This window comes from Clinocottus analis, unplaced genomic scaffold (genome assembly GCF_023055335.1).
Source record: "Clinocottus analis isolate CAN_PGR_092001 unplaced genomic scaffold, fCliAna1.0.p SCAF_12, whole genome shotgun sequence".
NCBI classification, from domain to species: Eukaryota; Metazoa; Chordata; class Actinopteri; order Perciformes; family Cottidae; genus Clinocottus; species Clinocottus analis.
Genome location: NW_027175843.1, coordinates 11,101,398 through 11,115,595, shown reverse-complemented (window position 1 = coordinate 11,115,595; position 14,198 = coordinate 11,101,398). Strand labels below are relative to the sequence as shown.

Here is a 14,198-nt window from a genome sequence, read left to right as displayed (position 1 = left end):
GCTCTGCTCGGGTCACGCGAGGACACAGTGTACTATGCCGGCTGCAGATGATACATAGACAAGAGGGCTCAATAAACATTGAATGCATTTACTAAACTTGTGAGGAATGATGTAATGGTAAAAAAATAAAATAATAATAATAATGAGGAGGTTTAACTTTGAAACTGCGAATATTAAGCTTCAGAAAAATAATTGTGTAATAGGGCTGCAACATATAGACTTCTGGGTGGAGAGTTGCCAAATTAACCAGGACTTAAAACTTAAGGATTATAACTAAAAGTAAAACATGTGCTGTTTAAACATAAACTTCCAAATGTGAAGCCAACTTTAAATTATAAAGCAGTGGAGCTTAATGATAGATGGAATAGATAGATGGATAGAAAGTCTACTCATTTGTATATTTGTGATCTAGCTATAGTCCTACAAGATGCAGCAAAATCTTTAGGACTGAATCATAATTCATGCGATAATTAAAAACATAATCTGTTTTATAACAACTTTTGAATTAATTAAAGGTAATGCACCATCTTTCTGTTTTATACATCTCACAATATAAAATACTAAATGTGCAACATTGTAAATCTCATCACATTGTTGTTTTTTTCTGAGTCACTCAATGCAACATAGTACAAAACCACTAACCATATGAAAAATGGCCAAAGTGATCTGGCACCTCCGGTGCTGTTACCTGCATAACACATTCACGCTGCAAATCGAGTCAATTCAGACAAACACGCTTGAATTAGACCAGAGGATTGAATGCACCAAAACTGTTTAACACTACAACGTTGTATTTCCTTCTCCATTGTACACTGCATTTGTAGAGAAAACAACAGCTGTAGGTTGAAGTTCAGAGATCAAGCAGCATGTATTGCCTCCATGCAGACACAATTTGTTGCCTTGCTATGGTATTGTCCAGGAAAGGGATAATCTAGTGCTGTAGTAGGTAAAATTACAGTGGCTTAAACATGACTGGGTCATTCATTGGTGCACCTGGAGGACAGAATAGCTGAGTTTGGGATGATAGCACAGCATTACCCAGGCTCAGAGGGATGTTCACAATTCCACTTTCGCCCGGAGAGTACATTTCTGTTGTTTATTGAGATATTGCTTTAGTCTAACTTAACCACTTACTTTCTGAATAAAGAGTTTCTTTATTTGCACTAACTTCTCCAAGTGAGGTGGGATTGTAGCCCAAATATAATGTTTTTTTCCTCTACAATTGTAGATATAACAACAAAAATATTTACATTTCACTTGAGGTTTTAAATGGTATCAGAAATAACATATAATAACTGCCCTGAAGTTAGTAAATACAATACAATTACAGATAAATTCAAATTCATATTTATGTGTTTTAAGCATCAAAATGAACTGTAGCCTATGCTGACTTTTTTCTGATCATAACTTGTCTTTCAATGTCTATAAGGTTACTTTTTGCCAAAACATATGATATAGTCAAACTCATAATGGATTTTTTAGCTTTATATATGAACATTTTGCAAGGATCTCTTGAATTTAATTAATAAAGAATAGTGACCAATATAACAATTCTTCAATGATGCATTAATTCCCTGAAAAAAAAACGCTTGGAGTAAATAATTGGCAGATTATGTATTCGTATTTTGGTCTTTCACATAGAGTAATTTATTTAGCTTTAACTTGTACTACAAATAAAATAGTTCAAATTTGCATTTCATTCAATTGAATCAGTAATTATGTAGTAAAGTCCCATGCTTCACAGTCGTTTTACGTCGCTTTATTTAATACTACAGGAACCGTTACCAAAAAAACTACATCCTGTTTCCACGGAAACACAGGGACCCGGAAGTTGTCCTCATTCCGCGGGTCTTTTGGGACAACACAGCTCCGCACATCAGTGTGCAGAAATGGCGGGTAAGTGGCTAAACGCTTTCATGCTATAATACTGCTTTCTTAGTGTTAATGCATATTCACTGAGCTACGGACGATGGCACCGCTTTGAAGCCAGTGGAGTCGGAGTTATACCGTGTTATCTGTGAAAACACGGCTAATTCAACGAAGCTAATGCTACACTGTAAAGCAGCAGCAGGGGCCTGCCTGCTAGTAGCATGCTACCAGGCTGTCAAAGTGTGTTTGTGTGTTTATGTAATGCCTGGGTGTCAAGTATGTTGGATGCTGGCATCCTTACGCTCGCTTTGATTCCGTTCGCCTCATAACGTCCCGTCGTTTACCCAGACCTACTTAATCTTAAGGGATAACAAGTAACGTAAGGGCAGTCTTTGTAAAGCAGCTAAAATCGGCCAAACACAGTCTCTGTTTTACGCCATTGATGACCTCAGTACTTTCTTCGTACTCAGTACTTTGATGACCTCAGAACTTTCTACGTTACTCAATGGAGGATAGAGATGAGGCTAATGTAACTATAAGTTGTCATTGAGGGAGATATAGAGTCCAGAGATGATATGTTTGGTCGGCATGCGCTGCTTGTTGCTGATGACAGAACACGTTGTTGATTAGGTTACGTCATCATCTCCCAGTTCTTTCAAAATCATGTACCTATTGTCCTATCAGAGGTGTTAGTAGGATACATATGTCTTCATCAATGTGTTTTGATTTGACATCTAAATCTAAATAGTTTGAGTCAAACTGCTTCTGACATTTAAGTGATCAGTTGCAAATAATAACTATTTTGTTTAGAAACGTGTACCACTGTTATGCAACAAGAAACAGATTAATTCATTACACTCAAGATGAAATGGAGAAGTAGAAAATTGTTCTATAGAGACAGCTATTGATTACCATTGAGATAACTTTTCAACCTAGTTTGTTGTTTATGTTTTGTTCTCAGGAGTAAATACCATGGAGAAGAAACTGGCTGAATACAAGTGTGACACCAATGAAGCTATATGCTTGAAACTGGGTATGTTTATTTTGGTACGAGTCTATATGTTTTGTAATTGAATTATGATAATATGTGTGCAGTGACAATGTTTTCTAGAATTTGTTTATATTTTCCTACACATAAACTAGTTGAACCCAGTCTTTTCTTCCCAGTTCGCTTTCCGGAGGATGTTGAGGATGATGGCACAACATTCCACCCTGAGTACAGCCACCAAATCTATGGGGATGAGTGAGTATTTTTTTTCATTATTACTTACTGACCTAGTGGAATGAAAAGGTGGTTCGAGACAGTTAATGTAGAAGGATGTTGTATTACATTTTCAAAAGTGAAAATGCAACAGGAAACTGAAGCTTTACACATTGAGCTACCCTGAAAGGGGCTATGCTAATCACCATGAATACGACAACTCCATGATAACTTTGACCAGAGCTGTCAAACACACTACTGCATCCATGGGGAAGACAACCGCAATTGGGCAATAAAATAAAATGGCAAATGATGGTCTCTACTTGGTACGTGTGTGTTGAACATGGTACAATAAAATAGTTTGATTCTTTAAAAAAAAAAAGGCTGAACAGTGAGGATTCCAGGATATCTATTGGATTTGGCATGTTCTCCAATGTTGTTAAATCGCATCCTCATCACATTGTGAATCAATGGATGTGGGTGGGCTTGATGAAGCCAACAATTTCATTCAGCAACTTTACCAAACCAATTTCTCTGACTTTTGAGCTCTTGTTGTTCCATGTAACCTGCTGATCCCTTTGAGCATTTAAAGAAATATGTGCTATTCAAGTTTGTAATCCTTAGCGCAAGTACTCCAACAATACAGTATTTCTGTTTTCACATATGTTTCACTGCAGTCATCACCTGATTTATTCAAATGTTTTATTTTCTCCATCCACTAAAAGTCTTGTGATATTGAGTACATGCCAATACCTAGTCTGTTTCATAGTGAGTTTTGTAGAGTAAGCAGGGAAGTTTAGTTTCAGGTATGCGAAGATAAAAATATGAACTAAGGTCTGTCTTGTGTGTCGTTTTAGTCTCTCAAAAACATGTAAAGAGTCACATAACCGTGATGAGATGTACAAAGAGTCCTTGTTACTTACTACATTTTTGACAGTGACGCCTGTGTCGTTCTCTAAATTGCATTTCCAAATTAGTCAAAACTAGGATTGGTTATTTTTGCACTTGCTGCAATCAGCTCAAAGGGTACTCAGTAATTGAGGCTTTAATTATTTCAGCCAGCGTAATTGCTAGTAAAGCTCAATTACACAGTTGCATAATGGTACAATCTAGTTTGCCATACACTGCAAGTGATGTAGTGGTAAGAAAAACAATGCAACTATGTGAAATAAGTGGCCAGACCTACAGTAAATGTTTATCATGGACTAATGAATGTCATTAAATAGGAATATTCAGATGGTTGTTATTGTCCATGTGATATTAATATTTCCTTGACTGTACACTACATAAATAGGCTGCTATTTTATTTTTTTCCTGAATGCACTTCACTGACTTAGTAAAAAAAAAAAAAAACTAGCCTTGCAGAGATTGTTATTGATTCCAATCACTTTGTTTGCAGTGAGGTCGCTTTTGGATACAAAGGTCTTCAGATACAGCTCTTCTACACTGCCGGAAACTTGAGCACCATCTTCAAAGTGAAATATTCCTCAAAAGTCACTGAGATGTTTGATTGTGTGGAGGTAGGACATTGTTCTTTTTTAATTTAGAAGTTCTAGCACCCTTATATGCAACTGTGAGTGCCGTGGCAGGATCACTGCTTGCTATACTTGTGTCAGCCATTCTATTTTGTTATTATAATGATTATTTGTAACCATGTAAGGGATAATATACAGCACGTCAGCTTCCTGCAATACTCTGTTGCAGTTCATTTTGCAATAATAAGCCACTCTGTACATTTTCCTGTTGACCAAGTTGATACAAAGTATTGATTAAAACATATATTTCATTGAGTTAAAAAAACAAAGTCAAGCTACCAGCAGATAAATCTGAACTTTCAGTCACGAGGTGGCAAATACCACAAATGCAATGCGATGTTAATGTTGCTGTGTGTGTGAAACAGTATAATTAAAAAAAAAAGAGATGAGGCTGTTCAAACGTATTGTAACATGTTAGTAAATTTTATGTTAGTGAAGTTTAATTGAAATTGTTAGTTTTGTTCCCAGTTTCACATATAAACTGCAGGCAACCATGAAAGTGAAAAAGAAACAAGATTTAATTTGTCAAAATGTTTTGAGAAACTCAGCAGCACATCAAAGTACAGCAATAGACTTCCTTAATAATCGGAAGTTCCTTAAATCAAGCTGTAAGTAGTACTAGGAAGCTTTAATGAGTAGTTGCCTCCATAATTGGATGACAGAAGGATTGTGCAATCTAGTATTCTTTACAGTGGGCCGATAGACCTATGGTGCTCTTTTGGTGAGTCTCACCACACCATTGTGCTGTTTCTTCATGTCCTGAAGTAACTGAGAGCCTCTATGGGTGGTGGCATTATTCCTGTAAGAGATCTCCTGGTTTGTTAGACTAAATCTCAGCCCGCTGTGGCTCCCTGTACACTAATCCTACTCCTCCCTAACGGAAAAAAGGGTTTTAAAAAGGTTTTGTTTGTGGGATCTGACATGAGGAATTGATTTTTTTCCCCGAGGTTTGTGTGATTGAATCAGCAGGAAGAGTAATGTGACACGGTTGGATATCTTCTACATATATTTCCAGAAGCAAATTGTTTTCTCAAGTCATCAACAATCAACATTGTTAAGGCTGAATATCTGTAAACTGATCTTCAGTAGATTTATTTATGCTTTAATGTGAGATGACCTTTTTTTTTATCTAATGAATGCATTCATTAACGTTATTGCTCCACTAATGCCTTGACAGTTAGTTGCACTGCTTGCCATGAAAACGCCTTTTTTTAAATTGCCAGACATGAATTTACATATTATCAATAGCTCGTATTTGGACAAAAACGGTCAGTAAAGCGAAATGCTTTATTAAATTGCTAGCTCCTTCTCCGAAAGTGCACAAAAGGTACCTTTGAATATTCTCTGGAGCTGTCAATGCAGCAAACATGCAAAACGAATACAAGAGTTATCCAGGGCCCCTATTGAGGTCAGATGATTCAACTCTGGGACATCTGTCCTGTCTGGAAACAGCAGGGGCTCCCTCGCTGGACAATGTAGCGCTCAACTGGTGGTAGCGGGAGAAACTTGTCAACTCACCAGGTTTTGTTGTTTCTTTTGATGCACTTAAATTATATGTGACCCTATGTGACATTGATGGTTCCTTCCGATAGACATTCAACATTACTTTCATCTCTGGTGACTCCCAAAAAAAAAAACTGTCATGGCAAGCGGTTGACTGTTTTTAAACCTGAGGAGAGCCATTAGACTTTTTGGGGAACATAGTTTGGAGCTGATATTCAAACTGAAATGTGATGGCTGGCTTACTGTCTATGTGTGCGACTACTTTCAGTGTTGACCCCTGAGTGTTCACCTTGTTAAGGGTTTGAGTGCAGCTGGTGTAGAGGTAGAGAGTGAGGGGAGCACCAGAGTTCAGGCTGCATCTGAAGAGTGTTTGTCTCTGAGTGCATGTGGACGGTCGGGGTGCGGTGCAGCTGGTGAGAGAAGAGAGACGAGGGGAGGCAGAGATGGAGTTTATGCAGCTGCCACGTTGATACAAGACTCTCATCATCACATCACCTTCTCCCCTTTAAATCAGCCAAAAACACGTAGTGCTGGACCTTTCACAGAAAACACTGATTTATAGTGCCAGACCTTTTGTGCACATGGGCTGGAAACTACTGAGTACTCGTAGTAGTCATGTTGTTATTTACTTTAAATTCATAATCAACGTGGATGTGTAAATATCCATTTTACACAAAAAAAAATGAAGCCAGTACTTTACAAATTATTCTAAACATTAAAAAAGACTGCAGATTTTAAATGTAGTATGGTTTTAGGAGTAGATTAAATAGATAAAATAACACCAACACAAGAAATTAGATAGTTTGTACTCCCTTTGTGTTTATTGTTAGAAATCAAAGACATTAATAAAATGTTCTAAAGGTACTTTGTTAAGTCATATTCATCCCAAACTAAGGCATCTATTCTGGAAGGCTGTGCAATTTAGTGTCTAGTATGTAGAAGAGTGCTCGGGACAAAGGGACTTGTTTGTCCATGGCCTTTTAAGTATTGTCCTTGTTCCTTAGAAATGTGGCTGAACAATTACAATGGTTAAGAGGCATTCAGCTGCAGGTGCATTACTTCCAGTTAGATATTAGCTGATGTCTGAAAGGGGGGGAATTAGCAGTATGTTGTATTAGCCTTTTGTAGTGCATTTTGCTCAGACCTTCTTCATTTCCCAGTTTTCAATGCTGAGCAGCAAGAGCCTCTGTGCTGAAATAATGCCCATCACACATGTAAATGGTGTGAAAGGGCTGCTTAGCAAAGTGTTCTCATGTCAATCCTTGTGGAAATGGATACAATGCAAACATTACAGCTGAACTAACCACAGGTTGCACTGAGTAAAAAGTCCAAGGGTAGGGCCCCTTTGTCTCTGAGGCTCTTTGAAAAACGCAGGGGCAAATTCATTTGATTGGGTTCACTTGGCAGGATTAGAGGAGAGGCCTCTATTATGGATGCCCCAAAGGTTTGTTAAGTTGAGATCAATTCACAAGATTTTATTTCCCAGTGAGAAGCAGAAATGTGTTTATTGTGGCAACTTCATCACATATTCATGGTTTAACATAAGTACTAAATGTACCTATTTAAGTGGTCTTTTCACCAGGGAAGTGGGGGAGGGGGCCATGGTGATCTCTGCTCAGCTGACAGTTTTAATTACCTAATGGTTTTCTTTTCATTGGCTCAAAACATGTTTGCTTCCTGATTCATTTTATATGATTAATTGCATATTTTCCCTTTTTTATATTAACATACAATCTGTGTTAAAAAAATTTTTTTAACAGAAATACCTCACTAGTCACATTTATGGAAATACATCTTACAAATAAGGATGATTGTTCTTTGTACATCCTGATTTGTTGGTTGGTTGAATGATAATATGTATGCACATTGTGTTATCTAGCCAGATGATATCGAGGGAAAGATTCGGGAAATCGTTCCCGCTGGGTTTACCTGCAACACTGACGACTTCATTTCACTGCTGGAGAAAGAAGCCAATTTCAAGCCCTTCGGCACTCAGCTTCACACGTACACTGTCCACAGCGAGGAGGCAGGAGAACTCACGTACCAGATTCACAAGGTACAAACATTGATTGCTGCTTCACCAAATATTTCAATATCAGTTTGTACATTTGTATAATTGCTGTTACTTTTGAGGGTTAATGGCAGGGATGAGATTGAACTCTAAACCATATCAGACATTTGTTTTTTGCCGTATTTGCCCCAGGCTGATATCACCTGCCCCGGATTCCAAGAGTACCACGAGCGCCTGCAGACCTTCCTCATGTGGTTCATAGAGACTGCCAGTTACATCGACGCAGACGACGATCATTGGGACTTCTTTCTTGTGTGAGTGTCCTCCTTAATTGACATCATACCCCCCCCCCCCCTCTCCACATACACACACCCACACCCTCCTCTATGCCCACCCCTACCCTAAAGCCTTTCTTGTGTCATTGAAAAACAAAGCCCCCCTTTGTGGCGCTTGTGACCAATTACCAGGCCAGTTTGATTATATTTCCTCTGTAGGAGAATTGTTGATCAGGCAAGAGCTTCCTTTGTGCCAAAGGCCCTTTTCAAATTTTTCAGGGGCAAGAGCTGAATTGAATACTGTTGTCTTTTGAAACACTGAACAATGTCGTAACAGTAAAAAGAGCCTCTGCCAGTGTTTTCTTTACCCTGGCAACTATTAATACTGACAATGGGGAAAATGGACTGAAGTGATTTTGAGGAGCTCAGTCCCTCCTCCAAACCCTTCTCTTCCTCTAAGTTGCAGTACTCCAATTAAGTGCATAATGTATTCAGGTTGTAGCAGGTGTACCAATCGGGGCTGGCTGCTCTAACATGCTGATGTCGGGGGGAGAGGGGCTGAGGGGTTGGGGGTGGGGACGAGAGAGGCTAAAATGGACACTGCATGGGAGTGTGCCTGTAATTGACCTGTTTGCCTTTGTGTTTTATCTGCAGATTTGAAAAGTACAATAAAGATGGGGAGACTCTCTACGCAACTGTTGGCTACATGACAGTTTATAATTACTACGTGTACCCAGACAAAACCCGACCACGTGTAAGGTAATTGCTGGGGCAGCACGTGCCTTCCCATTCTTCTGTAAAAAAAAGGAGTGGAAAATTATACATTTCTTTATCCTCTTCCCAAAGAGCCCAAATTACTGGCTTATATAGCCAACCATTCATCCAGATTTTGTTTCATTACCAATCCAGGGTGATTTGTATCTGAAAACAACTTTATAGATAGGCTTATGATGTGATGTTTTGCATTGATGGATCAGGATAACAATCTATTAATTCCTGCTTTGAATCATAGACTTTCTGTTTATGCTCAGTTACCACCCTTACATGCCACATAAACTAGTTTTCAGACTTATTTGGAACAAACCTGTTTGCTCATTGGCTCTTTGTGTGCGTGTACGTCTGCCCTTTAACTAAACAGCCAAATGTTGATCCTGCCTCCGTTCCAAGGAGAAGGTCATGGAGCTCAGCTTCTGGAGGCAGTGCATAGATTTTACTGCAGCCTGCCCAAAGTGCAAGACATCACAGGTGAGCATCATGACTTTCAGCATGTACTGTATTTAAGAGGCATATATAAACATTTACTCTGAAAAGCTCATGCCTCCCACAAACCTTTTAAAATTATTTGTTACTGTAGTTTGGTGGCTTCAGGGCTGAGTTAATGTAGGGTGCTGGCGTGGATACCAGAATGAGCTGAGCCTCTATTGAAACTAGTCGGATCGAAATAGTTCTTTGCATGGAGACGGAGGATGAATACTAAAGAGGCATCTTTTGAGACTGGAATCCTTTTTAAGGAAGAACTTAACATTTAGCAAGTGAATAGGTAGAAGGTTCCCGCTAACAGTTTTTCTGGACTTGAGTAATGTCTTCATTCTTAAGTATAATTGTCTTCTTGAAAAAGTATAGGCCCAAAAAAAGAAGTTTCCTGCTCCTCCAACACAAACATTTATATACACTGACAATTATACTAACACGTTATACTTGTTAGTGGTTTTCCAATCATATGCAATAAACCTGTTAACTCATCTGAATTGTGTGATGGTGTTTGCAATCAGCTGAAGACCCCTCTGAGAGCTACGTGAAACTGAGAGACTATGTGCTGGTCAAGTTTTGTCAAGGCATGCAGTCTTTTGCTGTGGACAAGCTGCACCTCGGCTTCTCGGCCGACATGGCCAAAGAGGCACAAGACAAGCTGAAAATAAATAAGGTAATGTATAAATCTGCAAGCTTTTTTTCTTCTGTCTTTAATGAATAGATTTATCTATGAAATAGTGGGTAAGGGCCCAAAAGTGAGGTATTTTTATAATTAGTGTTTTTGTCTCCTCAAAATATGTATTATACAGTCATTTAGAAAAACAAAGAAAACACCAAAACACCACATTTAACATGTTGGAACTAGAGTAATCAGATTATCACAATTGTTGTCTGTTACATCATTAATGAATGCACAATTAAACCAAATTGCGCTGTAAATGCAAATTGCTCCAACATTGAGTGCTTAGCTTTAAGCTTCACAATGTGTTTGCACATTCAGCTCGCTGGCCACTAGGGTAACGCAGTCTGTAGCTGATGGAGGCCTTCACTGATCGTTTCACACGCCTATTTCAGTAAAAGGAGCCCATGAAATAATATATCTCTGCACTAAAATGCAGCCTTTTGAGATGAGAGAAGTGTGGCCACCGTATTGCTAAAACTACAATATTATTACACTATATTCAACTTATTTGAAAGAGAACATTTCCCGGTGGTGTACATGTGTACTTGAACACTAAAATGAAATCACTCTTTCTTTTCATTTGGTGAAATAAGAATTTGTTAAAGTTCTTCTTTCATTGAAAATACCTTTTTGTGTAATTCAGTTTTAAGAAAAAATCAGATTTCAACTTGTATCATCCCCTTTGTCCACTGATTCAATCACTGTTTAAAACGTTTAAATCTGCTAGGTTTACCATCCTTGTTTACCTTAAATACGATTTGATTTTTTTTTTAATTATTATTTGTTATTATCAGTACTTTTCTTGAGAAAACTGTTGTTGTCCGGAACAGATAACTAAAGGTCTGATTCAATATGAGCCCTGACACGCTTACAACTTGCTGTAGCCATTGTGCTGGAAAATGTGTTTGGCTCCCAGTGAGGCACACTTGTGTCTTGTACATTTCAAAGTAAAAAAACATTTTAATAACGTTATTTCCCCGTTTCTACAGAAACATGCGAGGCGAGTGTATGAGATCCTGCGCCTGAGAGCAACAGACATGAGTGATGCCGAAAAGGCGAGAGAGTACCGTTTGGAGGTGAAGAAGAGGCTATTTGGGCCATACAGGGTGAGGTTTTAATCATCACAGCTTCAGCTTGGTTCACACGCTTGTGTGGAGAGTTAAGTTGTAAATGCTAATTATTTTCAGATTAAGTGAATTGATGATTTATTATATTAAATAGTTCTGATATGATGCTATCATGCAATAATCCAGTGTGCCGTCTTCTACCTTTTGTTAGCATAACATTACAGCCGTTCAATGCAGGAAGCAAAGAGCCTGATGTGTGGCATACAATATTATGTTAGCTTTTAGAACAGCAGAAAAATTGATCTATAGTCCCGTTAAAATTGATAGAGTACTAGTGCTGTATTGTTACTTCCACAATAGGGCGCACCAGGCGTCTGTGGTTTGGCTGCTGCTGGAGCTTTTTTCTATTCAGGCACATGTCATTAGTTAGGATTTGCATTTTTTTTGGTGAAATTGTGTTTGAAGCACTTTGTCAAAAAAAAAAACTGTCTCTATTCAGAGTTCTGTAGCTTTACTTTTCAAACTTCATCAGGAAAATAGTGCAATTTCATGAAATCGTTTTTGTTATTTTCTCATGTTCTCCACAGCAGGTTTTATTTGAGTTTCAGTAATATTTAGTGTAACAAGTTTTAGTCTAGTGAACAGAATATCATAAGCTTCTCTGATTCTGTTGAGTATGATCTGTGTGCACCAACATATAACACCCAACATCCTGTTTGCTTGTGAAATTTTATGTTTGAGCTGCTCACTGAGACTTTGCATACCAGCCATTAGAGAAGTTGCGGTCAGCAGGGTAACCACATGTTTTATAAAAAACAAAAAAAAACAGCGTTTGACGTGGAAATGACCTATGTGGTGAAGCGGGAAGTAGGAATTCCTTGGGAGAATGGCACGGAAAGATCTGGTGGCCAGATGCAGAGCGTTTTTCCTTCCCTGAGGAGATTTAGCATGTAGTTAGTTGAATGGCAGAAGCCGCTGCTCTGTGAATGTGACGGGGATTATAGAGTTCTGCTTGTATCCCCAATTCCCCAGTGACCACGTCTGCATGTATATGTGTGCAGGATTTTTTTAAAGAAGCAGATTGCACTCAACTGAGTGAATATGTACGACAGTCAATATCTAAAACATTCAGCCTTCCGATTTCACTGCAAATGTTTACCACTGTCTGAAAAGTCCTACTCTATAAAAATATTTAAACAGTAACTAATTGAACCATTAATTCATTAAAAATTAGTCGTGAACGTTATATTGCTAAATCCTCATCTTGCATGCAAAGAATGACACTGTTGATATTCTATTATTTGCTTATCAGCAAATCCCATGAAATTGCCAAAACCAGCATTAAATTGAACCTAGATCTTACAGTTAAAGGCATATACGCCAGACAAAGAGGTTTTTCACAACAACATAAGGATGGTGAGAAGCCTTGTTGTCATAAAACATGGTGTTCATAATTGGAATGAAGTATGGACAAGTTTTTCAGTGTAGAATTCATATTGTCCTTTTGTAACTTCCCAAATAAGATTCAAAGCTGGGGCTCAAATATAAAATCCACCAGCAATTATGATTATTCTTCTCACCATAACCTTTATAAATATTGTACCATATATTGTTTCTCCAATGAGTTGTAGCTAAAACATCCTTTATGACAATCTTTATTAACAGCTGATTACTGAATTATTAAGCATGTCTATTTGCCTTTTGGAGGAAGTGACAAACTGATTTAACACTTTGCCTGTGTTTTTGTGCTGTTCGTGTTGTGCAGAAAAATCAGAGGGAGCTGACGAAGATGAGGAAGTGCCTGCGGCCGGAGGAGCTGGTGTCCCACATGGACCAGATGGACACTCAGACGCAGCATGAGGAGCTGGAGAAGAGTTACCAGGTTGTTGTGGAAGACTACAAGAGAATCATTGAGAGGATTGCGACACAGGCCTGATCAGACTCTGAAATGCTGCCGTCCTGGAGCTCACCCCTCTCAGACATACAGGTGGTCTGCCCTGTCTGTACAAAGCCCACATCACTACAGACGTTAGCTGCAACTGAGAAGAAACTCTCCTCATGTAACAAATTCACTGTTTTAATTAATAGTGTTACAGATATATTGTGGCAGTCAGTGGATAGATTGTAGTGGAGAATACCCGTTTCTTTCCCAGCTGGTGTTGATACAGTAGAGGAGAGTGGTGCAGCTGGAGGGTTTTGACTTACCGTTTGTCCCATGAGTGTAATCACATTGTGTGGGATGAACTGATACATAACATTTCACAGGTTATTGGAGGTTCACTATCCTGCCGAGAAATCCTGCTTCTTCTCCGTTGTAGACAATTTTTTAAGATCTTTTGTCAAAAGAATTCCAAGTGTGTGTTTTGAAGCACTTCATACTGAAAATAAAAATACGTTTTTGTATATTGCTGCAATGGTTTGATTCTTATTGCATATATAGATTTTTATTTTTTCTCAACACAATATATTAAATACTAATACCAATCTTGCATTTAATGTAAACACAAAAAATAAGCAAAAAAGGACAAAATATAAACATTATTAATAAACCACTATGGAAACTTAAAAGCCAATCAATTATTTAACCCGTTAGTGTGTTGCATGCTTAAGAGTACTCCACCACACTTATACATTTTAAGATTCAAAATGGAAGATTAGGCCACCACACTAGTTTCTTTGTGAAACTATGCTCGCTTGCATATTGACGTTTGGCAGGCTCAAAGGTATAGCATTAAATTTGCATGCAACTATTCAGCTAATTAGCTTAAAAGATGATGATGGGAATGTCATTGGTTTTTTAGGTG

General features: G+C 38.2%; 1 protein-coding gene across 1 annotated transcript; it reads left to right on the top strand.

Annotated features, from left to right (window-relative positions):
* The first annotated feature begins 1,815 nt into the window (after positions 1-1,815).
* hat1 (histone acetyltransferase 1) lies at positions 1,816-13,797 on the top strand. Its single transcript, XM_068572517.1, has 11 exons — positions 1,816-1,896; positions 2,831-2,902; positions 3,037-3,112; positions 4,470-4,590; positions 7,988-8,164; positions 8,312-8,433; positions 9,049-9,153; positions 9,533-9,639; positions 10,167-10,318; positions 11,317-11,433; positions 13,160-13,797. Exons 1-11 carry the CDS (start codon positions 1,890-1,892, stop codon positions 13,328-13,330), a joined length of 1,227 nt encoding a protein of 408 aa, XP_068428618.1. The 5' UTR covers positions 1,816-1,889; the 3' UTR covers positions 13,331-13,797.
* Positions 13,798-14,198: the final 401 nt, after the last annotated feature.

Coding starts and splice junctions, on each gene's coding strand:
- hat1 (XM_068572517.1), top strand. Junction 2,903..3,036: donor AGCTATATGCTTGAAACTGG/GTATGTTTATTT, acceptor TTTTCTTCCCAG/TTCGCTTTCCGGAGGATGTT. Junction 11,434..13,159: donor GGCTATTTGGGCCATACAGG/GTGAGGTTTTAA, acceptor CGTGTTGTGCAG/AAAAATCAGAGGGAGCTGAC.